The sequence below is a fragment of the Colletotrichum spaethianum genome, assembly GCF_022836535.1.
Source record: "Colletotrichum spaethianum MAFF 239500 DNA, contig07, whole genome shotgun sequence".
In the NCBI taxonomy this organism is placed as follows: Eukaryota; Fungi; Ascomycota; class Sordariomycetes; order Glomerellales; family Glomerellaceae; genus Colletotrichum; species Colletotrichum spaethianum.
Window position 1 is genome coordinate 1,448,731 of NW_026054777.1, and position 16,625 is coordinate 1,465,355.

At 53.7% G+C, this 16,625-nt stretch overlaps 4 protein-coding genes across 4 annotated transcripts; all 4 read right to left on the minus strand.

Moving 5' to 3' along the window:
* Positions 1-14: 14 nt before the first annotated feature.
* On the minus strand, positions 15-1,520 carry ColSpa_03830 (serine/threonine-protein kinase TNNI3K; the record flags this gene model as incomplete). The annotated part of the gene is made up of 1 exon (XM_049270042.1): positions 15-1,520. One exon carries the CDS (start codon positions 1,518-1,520, stop codon positions 15-17), a length of 1,506 nt encoding a protein of 501 aa, XP_049125999.1.
* Positions 1,521-2,422: 902 nt separating this feature from the next.
* On the minus strand, positions 2,423-2,923 carry ColSpa_03831 (uncharacterized protein; the record flags this gene model as incomplete). The annotated part of the gene is made up of 1 exon (XM_049270043.1): positions 2,423-2,923. The coding sequence occupies one exon, from the start codon at positions 2,921-2,923 to the stop codon at positions 2,423-2,425; it is 501 nt and encodes a 166-aa protein (XP_049126000.1).
* A 6,395-nt stretch (positions 2,924-9,318) lies between these two features.
* Positions 9,319-9,772, minus strand: ColSpa_03832 (uncharacterized protein; the record flags this gene model as incomplete). The annotated part of the gene is made up of 2 exons (XM_049270044.1): positions 9,319-9,346; positions 9,369-9,772. The coding sequence occupies 2 exons, from the start codon at positions 9,770-9,772 to the stop codon at positions 9,319-9,321; spliced, it is 432 nt and encodes a 143-aa protein (XP_049126001.1).
* A 3,836-nt stretch (positions 9,773-13,608) lies between these two features.
* On the minus strand, positions 13,609-14,997 carry ColSpa_03833 (methyltransferase fsa4; the record flags this gene model as incomplete). The annotated part of the gene is made up of 4 exons (XM_049270045.1): positions 13,609-13,934; positions 13,987-14,438; positions 14,486-14,612; positions 14,667-14,997. 4 exons carry the CDS (start codon positions 14,995-14,997, stop codon positions 13,609-13,611), a joined length of 1,236 nt encoding a protein of 411 aa, XP_049126002.1.
* Positions 14,998-16,625: the final 1,628 nt, after the last annotated feature.

The window sequence follows — 16,625 nt, forward strand, 5'->3', positions numbered from 1 at the left end:
TACTCAAAGCGTCTTCATGAAAACATGCTCGCGATGATCGGCCCTGACATCCCGCCCTTAGTCGTGTTGAATCGCAACACGTTGAGGACCCCCGTTTTACTCAGACTGATCCCGTGCTTCAGCATCTCCGTAACCATACGCACGATGGACCTTGGCGAATCCTGCAGAAATCGCGTTGCCACCGGATCGCCGCTTCTCGATGCTGCCCAAAAGCAGTGCGAATACAACACGTGGAATATCCTCAACAGCTTGGGCTCTCGCGACAGGAGGCTGATCACACCCCAATCGTCTCGCGCATCCGCCAGCTGCCCCAGCTTCTCGAGGACGGTGCACAACACGTTTTCGTCCATTGTGGCACCACGCCGCAACAAGATCGACGCCATGACGGGGTCTCCGTGGCACGTGGAGAGTGTCCAAGAAAGGCTCGTTGCACCGTGCGAGTCGCGTTGATCAATGTTCAAGTGGCCCGAAGAGAGCAACACCTCGACCTCCCAACGACGCCTCGCGCGGATGAGCTTCAGCAAGAGAGGCCCCGTCCAGTTGCACCGCGCAGAGATGCAGACCGTCGCGTCCGGGTCGGCGCCCGACTTGATGAGGCGGTGGATGAGCCGTCGCTTTACTGCAGCCGTTCTCCCGTCTGTCTGCTTGGACCGAGCCAGCAGCGCCAACTCGAGCGGCTTCTGGTCGTAGATGCCGAGCGCGGGGTCGGCCCCCTCCACCAAGCCGTCCGACTCGCCGGTGGCGTCCGCTCCGGCTTCCAAAAGTGCGACGGCGGCAGAGAACATGCCGTCTTCGCACGCCATACTCAGGGGCGTCATGCGCCACGTGTCGATCGTCGTCGGCTGGTCCACGTCCACCCCGAATCGCGCCAGGTGAGTTATGACCGTCTCGGGCGACGGCGACAACAGCGAGTGGATCAGCGGCGTGTCCCCGTTGCTGTCGACCTGGTCCACCCCCAGTCCTTTCTCCTCGATCAGATAGGTGATGACTTCGGTCAGTCCCGCGGCGGCTGCTTGGTGGAGCGCGTTGATCCCAAACTCGGGAGACTCGAGTTGTGCGCTACGCCGAAGGAGGATCATGGAAGTTTCCGCATCCCGGCTGAGGAGAGATATGAAGACGGGGGTGCGCAGCCGGCAGTCCGGGACCCCGTCGATATCCGCACCGTGATCGAGGAGAAACGACACGATCTCAGGATAGCCTTTCGAAGCGGCCAGGTACAGGGCCGTGACGAGAAAAGGGCTGGGCTGTTGGGCTTCGGCCATGTACATGGTCGCCGGTTTGTTGTAGTCAGCGCCGGCTCGGTGAGTATTTTCAAGTGTGGCGAGGGCCACGCGCGTGTCTGTACAGTGGACAATGGTCTCGAAGACGGCGGAATACTGACCGCTCGTGACATCGTGCCTGTACAGCTTGGGATTGAAGAACGAATGCCAGGCGTGCGAGCATCGTGCGAATCGGGACTGGATATGGGGTCCGCTATGGTTGAAGATGTGCCACGCGACATCTAGGGGGATCGGCTTCATGGGGAAGAATTTCCGTGGCTACGGAGCGAGATGTTTTGGTCCATGTAACAAAAGAACACGGCGCGCTGGGAGGAGCAAAAGACGTTTGCCTAGTCAGGCTCGCTGGTTTCATGAGTACATAATGTATGAACCCAGCCTCTTCTCTACATCCAGTACGTCGAAAACGGATCAAACGTCCATTACAGACCTACAGTTGACGTTGTCGTCTACGATAGGAGTTGCACTTTTGCTGACCAGACCGTACTTGCTCTTGTTGACAGTGAGGCATTCCATGCATGCGTTGAGTGCACCGCGTACTGTATTCGCTAGGGTTCTAAGGTGTATCTGTAGACTAGACATGTCGATGTTGGCTTCCATGGTGCATGTGTATTCGAATGGTTTCTTTTGGCTCGGCTCGAAACTGACATGGGGTTTGGATGCAAGTGCCTGTCACTTTGCGGCCCCGCTTGAGATCAATTTTGGACGCTTAGCTTGGTCTACCTATCGCAAGTTTTCGTGAATGCCCCGCAGACAAGTAGAGTAAAGACCGAGTCTTCTCGGTTACCGTACTGTATGCAACAAGGATCTTGCTTTCTTCGCCACATCCTGTCCTCAAAACCCGTGTCTGCTTCTCACATTTTGGTTCCCGCAGTCGAGTTCCAAACTCGACGTCTTGTGCCGCAATCCTGTGCTAAGGGCCGCTTCTGGCTCCATAGGTGGTATCCTTAACTTTACAACAAGGATCCTGGTCGTTCCGCCACAAGCCCTATTTGCAAGATCCAATACCGGAAATCGACCTTTGGCACTGGTGCAATTACGCGCTGATGAAAGCCTACTATGGGTTTTAGAAGTACAGTAGACATCCCAGCCAGAAACAAGAAATTTGCCTGCACCAGCACATCGTCTGTCCGTCGGACCCACAACTAGCTCTTCCTAGGAGCCAGTTTCGGCTTTTGGAGAAGCCTTTCCAGCCAACCAGCGCCGAAATGTCGTCTGTCATTTGTCGTGAGCTCCGCATTCGATCCGAGGAGAAACCGCGGCGGATAGTAGACGGGGACAATGTCCGAAACTGTCGCTGCCAAAACGGGGGCACCCTTCTTGTTGAACCGAATTCCAACCCAGGGAGTATTCAGTAAACTGCCCATCCGTTGCATTTGTGGCAGTAGCAATGCTTTCTTGTGCTCGTCCACCAAGTCGAAAAGCAATAACCCTACCGTGGCATAGCTGAATGGTCGCTCTGGAGGCGATGTGGCGGTTCCCTTCCTAATCGGCCACGTCAGCGGCTGCGACCCATTCCATACCTTCTCCAGGAATCCGACCGCAGCCTCCTCGTTGTCATCGATGCAATGAGTCCAGGCCAAAGCTCTTGCTAGCGGAAGAAGTGCTTCTCCCAAGTTCCGAGCGGCAAAAATCGGCCACGACATGGTGAAGGCCGTTTCTACATCGGCTCTTGGTATGAAGCAGCGTCGAATTGCGAGCTCCAGTTGTTGATATAAATGCCCGACCTTGTAGGCGCGCACCCGGGCGCACATCGTAATTGAGATCCTTTCGACAATCACGCCACTGTGTCTCTTAAACACATCGTAAAAGGGCGGGAAGACTTCGACGGCAGTAGCGAGGGTCATGAAATCTTCGACACGTTCGAGAACCATCAGTAGAATATCGTAAGGAAGTTTCTTTATGGGTGCGTTGCGCTGATAAGTGACACGTCGTCTTATTTCTCCCAGCCGATTCGGGCGGCGGCTTAGGCAAGATCTTCTATAGAGCAGCATTTTGAAGGCGATCAATAGGAAAGGGATGGAGTTGGCGAGATAAGCGTAGAGGGTGAGAACGTATGTTGTAAGATTCAGAGTGGGCAAGGAGTTATATAGAAGAACCGCGGACGGGTGAGTTGGAAATGCGGTATCCTCGAGTCGGAGTTGGCCAGACGCTGCTCATGAGATTACGCTATGCCCGTTCTGCCGTCTCATGCCGCCTCAGGCAGAACGACCCCTCCCAGGCTTCGCCTCTGGGGGCCGGCAAACGACGGTGACTCCCACTTCCAGGCTCACGTCCAATAACAGTCCAGCAACAAACAGGCGGCACGTGATACAATTATGCGGAGTTTATCTAGCTGGCCTCTAGAGCAGCATTGCACGATGCTCGATGTTGATGCAGTCGGAACGTCAAATGCGCTTGGGTCCAGCGTCCGACCGCCTGACTCCATCGCGCCTCGCACCTCAGGGTGGTAGTCGGGGATGGGAGACAGGGACCATTGGAAGCTTAATCCTTTGAAAAGTCCATCATTTTGGGTCCACCGTCCAAAAACGCCCGCACTCGGGCAGGGGAAGACTCCGGCCCAGCGTCGCTGTTTCGAGCGAGCGAGCCCTCCAAGTACTGGCAAGCAGCATCATCGGGGCCGTCGTAACCGGCTGCTTTATAGTGCTTCCAGAGTAGGATGTCGTCCCGCCTAACTTATCGGTCTGCTCGATGACCATGGTGTCCAAGCCAAGATACTTGGCTATAGCGGCGGCTGCCAGAGCGGCTGCGCCGCTACCCACCACAAGAACCTTGACGGGATGATCGGTTCCGGGAGTCATCATCGCGTCTTGCCGTATATGTACCTGAGGCGGCCTCGCATACGGCTATAGGGCAGGAGACTAACGACAGAGCCACAGTTGTGTTCATGTGGCAAGAGTTAAGACACTCAGTTGCCGCAGTCGATGTTCGACTAGGGATAGCAAGACGGTGAGCTCTTTAATGTCCAGATGGTACAGTGTATCAGCGGTTGTGCTGTCCGACAGAGAGGTGGCCTTACTCACTCACTCACTGAGTTTATTACGCCCTGGCTAAGCCATAAAGGGCTCTAACGTCTATGTGTCTTACATGCTTCCCTTGTTGAGTTTTTACCCTAGTCTCAAAATAAGCCCCGTGTATGAAATCCACTTCCGTCTGCGTCATCTTTGATTACGCCTTCCGATGATTGCAATTTCTCGTGAGGTTAGTAGCAGGCCATCTTGGAGCACTTCCTCCAAGTGTTCAGGTCCCTATCTTCGGCGGCTGAAGCGAGCCCTGCTGTCGGTGGCACGAGGGTGCGTATGGGGTTAGTCGGTGGTTAATGTTAGTGATGTGATGTTATGCTGTTCCTGTCCTATGTTTGGTTGACCTGCATATCGAGTCGTCCCGTTGCCATGGCAAACTTCACTGTCTCTCTTACGACATCCATGCATGGTGACCAGTCGTCAGGGTCTGATGCGGCCTTTCCGCCTAAGTAAAATGACAGGTTACCTCTGTGCGTATCAGTCCGTTGGATCATCGGTGCGCGTTGTGCTGTCCATTGGGTGCACCGGAAGAGAAAATGCTCAACCGTCTCTGTTGCTTGTCCGCATGCACATTGATCCGAGGCGGCCGCCCTGATCTGGTGCAGGTACCAGTTGAGCCTTGCCATCCCCGTCCGCAGCTGGGCCAGTGTGCTGGCCTGCTTCCATGAAAATGAATCGTACAGTTGCCGTGTGTGCTTTCCTGGCAGAGCCGAGTCGACTCTCTTTGAGAACTTTCCGACCCACTCTGGTATTCCGGGGTTCGTCTCCTGTACCCTCTGTAACGCGTTCCTAAGCGTGGTTGAGAAAGCCCTGGCTGGCTTCTTCCTAGGTGTTTTCCCTTGTTGGGTACTCTCCTTTGCCGCTGCCTTGGCCTCCTTGACGAGCTTCGACTTTACCCCAGCCGGGAGCCAGAATAGTGACACTCTGTTGCCTCTGTTTTGTAGGACACTGATAGCCTCGTAGATACGACGGATCTCTTGCTGGCCTGATTGCTGTCGGGGTCTGCTTACTGCTAGCACGGCGGCTTTGCTGCTGGCAAACAAGTATATGACAAGGTGACGGATCCTCTCCGAGAGGGACTCTACTGCCGTCGCCATCGCCTGAAGCTCTGCCGTGAACGGGTTCTGCTCCGTCCTGAGACCGACTGTGCATGATTCCGTTGTCGTGAAGCCGCCTCCCGTGTGTGACTTAGGGAGATGCAGTGCTCTCCCGAAGCCCACGACTCCATTTCTTGCCGAACTAGCTGTCGCGATCTTTGCGGCCCAGCCTGTCTTAATCGCTGCGCTTGCCTTGTCTCCATCGTCTTCAACCACCGTCTGCACTCGGTTCTCCCATGGTGACAGCGAAAACGCGTTGATGGTCTCCAGTCTGTCCAGGGACAAGTCACGGTAGGCCGCGGCCATCGTCTGGAAAGGCGAGATGTGCCTCTTGAAGGTATTGACTCTGATATGTCGCAGCGGATGATTGTTCGGTAATGTCCGGAGACGCACCCAGAATTTGATCGCTTTCCTTTCGAATCGTTCCTGGGCTGACTGTATGCTTGCTTCTGCTTCGGCAACCGCTGTAGCCACCGAGTTGAAGGTTCCCACAACTGCTTGAGCCCCGATCCTCTGCACCCTGTTGATGACCTTCATCTGGGCTGCGTTACACGTGTGTTTCCAGACGGTCGATGCGTAGTCCATCGTGGGGGCCACCGCCGCCACGAAGAGCTGTCTCGCCGTTGACGGTGACAAGCCCTTGAGTCGTCTGAGCTCCAGCACGGCTTCGAGGCCCTTCGATGCCGCTTCTGCCACGTGTTGCTTGAAGCGGAGCTTGGTGTCCATGATCACGCCTAGAATCTTTACCTGGTCTTTGGGCCGGACGATGTCCCCCTTGATACTGAAAGGGGACCAGTCCTCTGGCTGGCGCCAGTTCCGTGTAAAGTGTATAATGGCTGTCTTGTCTGTCTCGAAGGTCGCTCCGCTTCGTCGCTCCCAGTCGAGGGCTCGGTCGATGATGGCCTGGACCCCCTGTCGGTTCGCCTCTCGTGATGGTCCGGTGACCCATGCCGTATAGTCGTCTACGAATGCTAGTGCACCTCCATTTTCGTTGATTTGGTGCTGGACCAAGTCGGCGTTGAAGAACAGAAACAGAACAGGGGACAGCGGCGAACCCTGAGGTAGGCCCGCTTGGGGCAGAGAGCGAACCTCCGAGTCCTGGCCGTTGACCTGAATGCTTGCTGTCCGTTGCGAACAGAACGCATCCACCCACGCCACCAGCTTTTCCGGGATTCCCCTCGCCCTGAGCCTCTGAAGTAGTCTTTCTTTATACACTCCGTTGTACGCGCCTTTGACGTCGAAACTGACCAGACTGAGGATTTTCCTCCTCCTCCATGCTCTGTAGATGTAGTCCTGAAGCAGAACCAGCGCCTGCTCTGCCGATCGCTGCTTCCGAGCCCCGAAGTGACTCGTGGGCAGGAGCCCGTATGTTTCGACAGCATGCGATATCCTCTCGGCTATCACCGATTCCAGCACTTTCCCCAGCGTCGACAACAGCGAGATCGGTCGCCAGGCCTTCGCGATGGTGTAGTCGTTCTTGTTCGGTTTCTTCAGCGGGATGATCTTCGCATGTCTCCATTGCCTAGGCAGTTCTCCCTCGTTCATCGAAGCTCGGAACAGAGCGAGAACCCGATGCTTCACTGCGGGCCACGTCTGCTTCCACACGGCTACTGGCAACCCGTCCTCTCCGGGCGCCTTCCACGATTTCGCTGCAAACAGCTGTCTCTCCACCTCTTCCAACGTGATCTCGGGGAAGGGTACAGGCGACCGCTGTGGACGCTGCCCCTCGTCTTCGATGTTGTTCGGGAGCGGAGGGAAGAAGGTAGATAGTAGTTCTTCTGCCTGTTCTCCGTTTTCTTCCGTCTTTGAGCCGTCCGCCCTAGTAAGCTGAGGAATTTTGTCAAAAGAGGCGCCTTTGTCGGCGCATAGATACTTGGCTGCCTTCCAGATGTTCGTATCGTTGGCCAGAAACTCGTGCCAGTGCTTCTTCTTTTGTTGTCGGATGGCGTCGTGATACTGCTTCGCCGCGGCTTGGGCTCGCTCCTCCAGATCCGGTGGGCAGTGGCCAGCCCGTCTCTCTGCCCTCGCCCGGTTCCTCCAGACTGTGTGGATCCGACGGAGCTGAGTGAGGTCCTCCGTCCACCACCTCTTCGCATACCTAGACGGCTTGGCTGTGGGCGTCAGGGCCTCAACCGCTTCCGATACTACCGACATGAGCCGGTCCGTCTGTTGCTGCACAGTGCCTCCCATAGGGATGCATTGCATTGCTGTCTCAATCCTGGCATTGATCGCCTTCCATGGGGCGTTCTTGAACAAAAGTCGAGGCTTGCCGTCCACGCCCGGAGTCGCAATCTCGAACATAGTCTCAATCGCCCGATGGTCCGATCCGTGGTCTGTCCCGTGCACAATACATCTTATCATCATCCGTGTCAGCTCCTCCGACGCGATGGCCAGGTCAATCGTTGTTGCTGCGTCGTTCTTCTGCCACGTCTTCGTCCCCCTCGGCAAGAGGCTACAGAGGGAGAGGTCACTCATCAAGTCGATGATCGGGTCTGCCTCTCCCTGCCTGCTCGCCGAGATGTCGTCCCCTCCCCATAGTTGGTCGTGTCGGTTGAAGTCTCCCACAAAGACCACATCCACCACCTCGCCCGCGCCACTCCTGACGTCCGCGATTGCTTGCCGTAACATGCAACACGTGCGACGGAGCATCTCGGGCTCCTGTCCCGGAACGTACACCGACACAACCAGCACTCGGCGACCCGAGAGTCGAAGAATGGCTCCCGTCATGTCAGGTGACGGTATCGGCACCTGCTCCGCTTCGATCTCCTTGTTGACCCACAACATGCTCCTGATCCCCCATCGTCCTTCTTCCCTCCACGCCGTCGGAACCATCCTGGTCCACCTGCTGTGCCGCATCGGCACCGTCAAGATCTTGCCCTCTCTCTTCCACACCCATGGTTCCTGCACCGCTATGACTGTGAAGTCTCGCAGTTGCTCATCGTTCATCAGGCTTTCGTGCACTGCATCCTGTTTCCTTACATTCAGTTGAAGGGTCTGAAGGTTTCTACTCATGGAGAGATGGGTAGAGCTTCGGACACTTCTTGCTGAAGGATTCGTGCGGACCTCCGCAGGGAACACACTTCAGGACTGTTTCGCGGCACTCCTTGTGGTGATGGCCCTCCTGGGCGCACCGCCCACATACTAGGCTGTTCTCGCATTTCTCTGCCTTATGCCGGACGATCTGCTGACATTTGAAGCACTGATGTGTCCGAGACTGGGGCTTGAACACTCCCGTATTTCCAGACTCTCCACTGGCGTGGAAATAGCCCTCTGAGATGAGCCTTCTGGCGTCACTAGCTTTGGTCAAGTAGACCGCCATCGATCCGTACTGTTTCGGGTTTTCTTGGTCGCTTAACCATACGATTTTGGCGACGGTGGTGTCGTTTTCCTTGCTGAACTCCTCTGCCGCTTCACTTCTGTACTTTCCTTTCTCCTCCCACACCGCCGACCATCGCACAAAGTCTACCTTGATCGGATACAGATCGTCGTCTCGGACGCGCATGCCTGGGGCAATCTTCGTCTGCGCGATTTGCTTGACCATTTGGTGCTCCGCGTCGCCTCGGCAGACGATTCTGATGAGATTCTCGTTTCTTGGGTTCACGGTGACGGCCTGACACCGCCATCCCGTATGGCCGTCCGCTCGCATCTCCTTTTCCACTGCCGCCCTGATCGCGCCCGCGTTGGGCTTGTTGTCATCTTCTGCTTCAACTCGTGAGGTATCGATCGTGCAGTACAGAGTGTCAGCCACGTTGGTCGGGTTCACGCCGGACGTACGGGTCCGTGCATCGCTGGTTTGGTTGGTTGAGGGGATTCGGGCGACGGCGGCGTAGGACGGACTGGGGCCGCTTTGCGCCGAAGCCTGAGTCGCAAAAGCCTCGATCTTTTCGCGTGTCTTCGTGTTATCGTCTTCCACTTGCTGCTTTAACGCCTGCAGGTCGTCGCGGACCGTCTGCAACTCGTCTTTGATTGACCCGAGTTCCTCGTTCGCCGTCCGAAGTTCGTCCGTGACTTGTCGAAGCTCGGCCTGGATGTCCTTGTTGCGCAGTTCTGATTTCTTCCATGCATTGAAAACCACCTGGAGGGATGCGTGAAGCTCCCTCATCTGCTTTCCCATGTCCAGCAGCAGGGTTCTGTCGTCGTCCTCGGTCGTCTTGGTCCTTCCTCTCGCGGCTGACGCGCCCCTGGTGGTAGTCCTCCGCACCCCATTTCCTCCGAGATCGTTCGCCTCTGCGCTTCCATTGTCGGCAATCTCTTTGTTTCCTTCGTTCAGTCGGACTTTGGTCGTCGGTTTGCGTATCCGTCGCGGTGGCCGTTCCGTTCCGCTGGCCTCCCCCGAGTCGGACGCGACGTTGATGGTGTCCGACTCCGCCTGCATGTTTCACGACGGGACGCGCCGAAAGTGGGTCCACTAGTGTCGCGCCACGCGTCTCAATACCACCCCTTTCGCAAAACACCCGACTGACTCTCAACAGCAACAACAAAATATGATAATAAGCTCTTTGTAGATCGGTCGGATCTCAGTTGGGGTTACAGTTCCATATGGTTACTCTCTGTACTGTACAGGGGTCAGCGAAAAGGGATTCATCTCATATTCAACACTCTTCTCTGTTTCCGCACGGACGTTTGACATCTTGGCACCAACACAGTCTGGTTTAGCACGGTAGTACTTGACCTAGAGAAACCTTCAGTTGACAGGGGTGCTCCATTCATGGTTTGGAGCAGACATCGGCTCTGGTGTCATCACCAGCAGGGGTCCTAAGTGGGTTGGAAAGCCCATTCTGGATTACCCAACCCCTGTTATTGGAGATGGAGAGCGTGCCCAAGTGTGTGGGTCGATCGTCGATGACGGATATTGTGTTTGGCATGTATTTCTGTCGGCCAAGGATTAATATACACTGTGTAAGCATCAAAAACGGCTTATGTGTCCGTGCGGAAAGAGATCAGAGAGTTGAAGAACATGAAGGCCTTTTCGCTGACTACAGTACATTTTGCGTCAACACTCTGATGTCTTTCCGTACGAGCGTTTGGCATCTTGGCATTGGCACAGTCTAATTGTTGCTTCTAAGCCTGCTCCGTGAAGCTGCGACCTTGACACTGACAAGGGTGACCCACACATAGATTAGAGCAATCAATGGCTTTTGTGTCATCAACGCCAGGCGTCTGAAGCAGGTTGAAGGGCCAGTTTTGATTACCCAACATCTATTATTGGAGATAGAGATGTGTAGATCCACTCTAAGCTGACGTCCATCACGTCTACGATGTAGATACGTAAATCAAACAGAATAGCTGCACTGTGTAAGAGACATCAGAGAGTTGTGACTACAGCCGCATTTGAAACTGGTTTCATGCTTTGCACTTGAAAAACATTGTTTTCCCAGATATTTTGGTATCCACTTGCTGAGAAGGTACAGAACGACCCATTCAACGTACTTGTTGGAAAAATGATAATACTCCTATGTGTAATCCATAATCAGCTCTTTACTCTGCAAACAATGGGCCAAGTGTCCAGAATAGCTGCTACTGTCGGTATCTCTTTCTCTCTGGAAAGTATTGTGGAGACGTCCGCAGATACCGTGTCACCAAGCAGGTCCATTATGGTCTCTCGGTTGGAAGCGCCAGAAGAGTAATATCGGAAACCGATTTCGGATCCAACTATACCGTAAACTTATAGAGCTGTGTGTTTACTGTAATGTCCCCAAAGTCAGAAACGTACATGTAATCAGCTTTAGTTGCCCTCTCGGCTCGGCCGCCGGGCGTAATAAATTGTGTGTGTGTGTGTAATGTCCCCCTTACCTAGTTGACCTGACAGTGGGTCCACTTCGACAGCCGGATAAAATGTATATTCCGTACCCGAACCAATCTCACGCTAACCCTACCTCGAATCCTAACCCACCCTATTACCCTAACCCGTAATCCTAGTTATCAGGCGGATCCACTGTCAGGTCGACTAGGCGGGGACAATATCAGCTTGTCTGATCACTCGAAAATGATCCCTATCGTGAAGCTCGTTAGTGCTGTGTATGTCATCGGTCAAAATGCCCAGCGAATCGCTGATGCAGCAGCCCAAAACTGTGTGTGGTGAGTGCCTAACTACCCCGCGACCTTGGCCGCGTGCGATGACGCAGTAGCATTGCTTTAACCACTGTTAACCAGCGGCGATACGCCTCTTGAGCTTGGACAGGCCGTGACTGAGCTTTCCAAATGCATAGACCCCAGCAGCAGGGATAAGCAGGCTGCTGCCCTGATAACGTGGCACCCTGCATAACCGCAATGGGAGCGACCGCAATGACCCCCGCACAGGATAATAATGACATTTGGCATCCGTCTCTCGTTACAGACATGCCGCTCGCTCAGCCCGTTGTTTGTTCCGTCTTCGCAGGTACCGTGGCCGTGAACCATGACATGGCTGAGACATAACCATACGTGCTCCTAAAAAGTCCTAAGACTGTAGTACCACCAATAGGCACCAGATCTGCCCTGTTAAGAATGTCCCTTTTTATTACGTTGATGGAAAGTAGTTGAGTAATCGAGTCACGATGATCGCGCATCGTAGCCATCGAGCCTAGGGATCAGCTTTCACTCGTTGTCAGGTGGCCATTTCCCGCATCCTATCAAAATATTCTTCTTCGCTCTCGTTGGGATAACTCTGTCTTCAAGCCTCATGAAAGGCTTTGATAGGCGGGTTGAATGCCGCAGCCGCATGGTCACGCTTGAGTTCAAGGTTGACATTGATGGATAGTTGATAATTGAGCAGGCTAATGACAATATGTATTTCTTACCTCGAAAGGAAAGAGCAGTGATCATGTAACTTGATGGTTACTTCTGAGGGTGGATACGACCGATCAACCTTGGATCGAAAGTTGATAACTAGTCGCTAAAGCTAACGGGAAGCCACCTGTCTAACACCGATCAGTAGCTAGCAGCATGTCAAATTGAAGGAAGTCCAGAAGTCTATATTACCAGAGCCATCAAATCTTATCTGGAAGTGTCGATTGATCTACGTCGTTCACTTCTATACATTGTAGCCGGTTGAGCAGGTATCGGTAAATGAGGCATAAAATGCACGATACGAATAGCCACCAAGCCGTTACCGTTGCTGTGACGATCGCCGTTGTGGACCACTCGCCGCCGTGGACGGTATAGAGATTGAGCAGAGTGGAAAAGAACCCCATTAGGGAATTCACCAGCGTAGGACTGGTTGTAAGCGACGTGTAAAACGTGGGCCGCAGGACTCACATAATGATTTGCTGGTTTACCCAAATGTAGTTCGTGCGCCACTTGAACCATAACCAGGCAAGACCGATAGACGCACTTCCTGAGAGTATGGACGCAAGAGAGATGAGAAAATCATTCAGTCCCCTCGACACTATGTACCCGACCACACCCATGCTCTCGAGCGCCCTCGATCGCCGCAAGGATGCAAACGTGGAAGGGAAGACGATGTAGCCCGCGAGCAACAACCATGAAAAGATCTTGGCGAGCAGCGACCACCACCAGTCGATATCTTTGTCGTTTTCCAAGACCATCTGGTCATACCTGGAGATAGTGAGCTGTGTCGGTCGTTTTCTTAGCTCATTACTGGTCGGCATGATTGTTTTCGTTTCCCCTCGCTATGACAATACAGTGCAGTAGTTACTGTAAAGTGAGTACGGACAGGCAGATTCTCAGACATATTTATTTTTTCTCGGAGCCGTTTCAGGAGCAAGCTACCCGAACCTGCATCCCGATATGCATTTTGTGGCTGAGCACTGTGCCACTCTCAACGTGCACAACAAGAGGAATGGATGCAAAATGCTACGTGAGTTCTAACCTTAAGTAAGCGTCTCAACATCAAGTATTGGCTCCGATCTGGCTTCACTTCAGGCTCCAATCATGACTAAGGAGTTCGCACTATAGTCGATCTTCAACTACTTGTTGTGAACCGTCTGCTCAATGGTAATCTGCACACTCTTCTATGGGAAGTATGGTTGGATCAAGTAAATAGGAGCGCCAGACATGTGCAATCGCCCGGTCATCAAAGGTAACCAAGTTCACAGAGGCTGCGTCCGTCTCAAAAAGTACATTGAATAGATGGTTACAATCAGGTTGAGTACTTGGAACGCTTGCGTAGCAACGTTCTTTTTACGCTCCACTCCGCCATGCCGATACTAGCTGCGTCTCATGGAAACCCTTAAACTAGGCCATGAAATCATGCTAAGCTTCAATTGCCAACTAGTCCTGACCAGCCACAATTGTGGCCTTGCTGCACTGGATGATACAATGTGATGAGGTGGGGTTCCGATGGATGCGTTCCAGCGTCAGCCCCCCACTTCGCAGAAGAAGAGCCCACTCCATCGCGGTCCGCTCCTTCCCGCCGACAGCTAGCATGAGCATGTCCATGGCAGTAGACTCGGGCTTCGGAGGCCACTCGACGACGTGTTCGGCTATCAGCAGGGTACTATCCGCCGCCATGGCCTTGGAGATATGCTGTAGGATACCTCGGGCAATGTGGTCGTTATAGTCATGAAGACAATGGCGAATGTAGTAAACCAGGGCCCCTTATTACGTGTTAGTTCCCACAGCGCTGTCGAGGCCAGAATGCCAACATACCTTGGACCGGCTGCTCTTTGTGCATGTCGATAGACATTAGTTTCAATCCCGGTAGATTACCCACTTCTTCGACCCTCGAAATGACAGGCTCTTTGTCCTGCAGCACACAACGCTCCAACGGCAGACCAATGCTCCCGCAGATGGCCTGAACCGCATGACCGCTGCCACCACCGACATCGACCAACAGTACTCTGTCGTTGTCGGCCTTGGCCGATGCTTCGGCAATCCACGAGAAGTCATACACGCCGATGATCGGCGCCAAGCGGTCTAACGCCGTCATTGCCCGCATGAACTCCTCCTTTTTGCCCTGATCATTGTAAATGCCCCACATGTCACTTCCCTGCATCCCCTTCGTGAAGGTAAATGGGCTAGGGCTGAGGCCGTCCGGCTCGTTTCGCCCGTTGCTTTCAAAGTACCGGATCATGTCGCAACCAGACAATCCGTACTCCATCCTAGGAAGATTAGTCAAAGCCAGCATCGCCGTTGTAAAGATTCATACACGACTTGGTCCAAGTCCCCGTACGGGTTACCGTGAAGGAAGATCTTGGACTTTGCAGTGTGCGCAACTCGATCAGGCCCGGCTTCTCCCAGGACACCGGTGGATATGAGCATACGTGAGACCCGCACTGAGAGGTCAACAACAGTTTTGCAGAGCGTTGAGGCTAGGCGGTGTCACTTACTGAGAAGAGAAAGATCGACGCTCGCCTTGTCGCTCAGCTGTGCGTAGGATATGGATTGTTCGATTGGAATGTGTTCAAAGACGTGCCAGTGAACGAAGAGCTTGATGGCAGCCATCTCGTTGCTTTGGACGATGTGCAACAGCCACTGGTCCTGGGGCTGTGCCACAAGGTTGCGAATGTTTCCTGTCAGGCTGAGAATCCTGGACTGGAGGGAAGCCTCCTGTGCTTGGCCCATGTTGCCACGGAGCGTATACTCCGTGATTGCTCCAAGCAGGTTCGTTGCCAGCTGTCGAAGGTCGTGGCAGTTCTCAAGTGACCTAAAGGCATCCATTGCTGCGTCTAGAAGGTGGTTCGACGTAAAAGAAAGTGACGAATGCGGCGAAAAAGGCACACGGTCTGGAAGTTGATTGAACGCCGAAGTTCAGTATGCGCAAGATTATATGTCTGCCTGACTTGCGGCAAGACGGTCTTTGAAGACGACGTACTTGACTACGAACGCCCTTTGTACTGTACCGTACTGTAGATGTAGGGAAGACAGCCCGAAGTCTAAGTGGCACTGTTTTCTCTTGGTGTAGAACCAAAACCCGCCGTATACCTACCTAGACCGACTGGGAGCCGCGCGTCACAACACTCACTTAGCGGTGTGGGTCCGGCTGTTAGTAGATACGTGGTTTTCTGCTTTTCGGGAGCCCAAAATGACTTCGACGCGAATACCGAGTGCAGCAATTGCTTCGCCATGGTGATCAACTTGTGGCTCCCAGAGGAAATCGTGGATCCCCGGCCCTGACTGCTTGCGAACAAGGGGGAATGTATGTACGTACCATGCAGGCATCAAATCTTTGCTTGTGGCCAGGTTTTACCCCCTGTCATCAACAAAGCTGAGCATAATCAATCTTCTTTTAGCAACTCCTCGTGCGCAGTGGCAGGAATTACTGTTTGATGCAGTTCCCAGACAGCACGTCAGCCCTCGTTCAAGCTGTATGACAATTTGGCTTTCGATGAACGCAAAGTTTGAGTGGGTTGCACAATATCCCATCGGGTGCTGCTTGACGCCATTTCTGCCAAGGGTGGGGTAGAGCCAATAAGGGGCTGTGAATCTATTAAGTTAACCAATAGGGTTACAGTACCTCTGTTGCCTATAGATTTTGGGTATGCCAGAGGTACCAACAATCCTCTTGGATACATAAAGGTACGTTGCAGTCTAAGCAGCCCTTTCTCGTATATTTACGTCGCTGCGTGATGCTATTCCCAGACATCTCGCCTAGGGTCTGGCGGGCTCTTACTGCCCTTAGATTACTACAATAAGAGCAAGGCGAATTAACCTTCCTTGATCCCTTTGTATGGTGTTCCCATGGGATTGAGGTATTCCTTTTATCTATAGCCCGTTTCGGCCGTGACCTCTGCCGTCCTTTTGCTAATGGTCCAAACTGTTGAATAAGCTGGGATGCAAGCAGCTGCCGCCATTGGTAGTGGGTTTTCACCTTCTGCCACCTAGGACTGCCCCAGAGCTGTAGCAGGAAGCTATTCACAACTACCACTTCCAGCAGGAAATTCCAGGCAATTGACTGCCAGCCCCCTCGCCGAATAGGATGGCTGTATTGATAATAGGACCTCATCTGGTCACTCACATCAACCCCATTCATCTTGTGGTTGTATTCATCGATTGCCCTAGGGACTGGAAGGTCCTTGCGGACGTCTGGGCCAAAGACTTGCCGGGCAGCCCTCTTGGCAGCAGAATCCCCAGCTGGGCGGCGGCGGCTGCGGATAACTTCCTGGCCGTTCCGGAAGACAGTTGACAGGAAGAGTACTAGGGCATTATCCTTCCAGGCGAATTGGTTGACCTATTCATCAGTTAGTTAAGTAGGCAAGCAAGTAGGTAGGAGGGCATTAGGTTGCTCACCTCCCCATCTAAAGTAGGGATGCAGTGTATTTCGCCCCAGGGGATACCCCGTCCTTCTG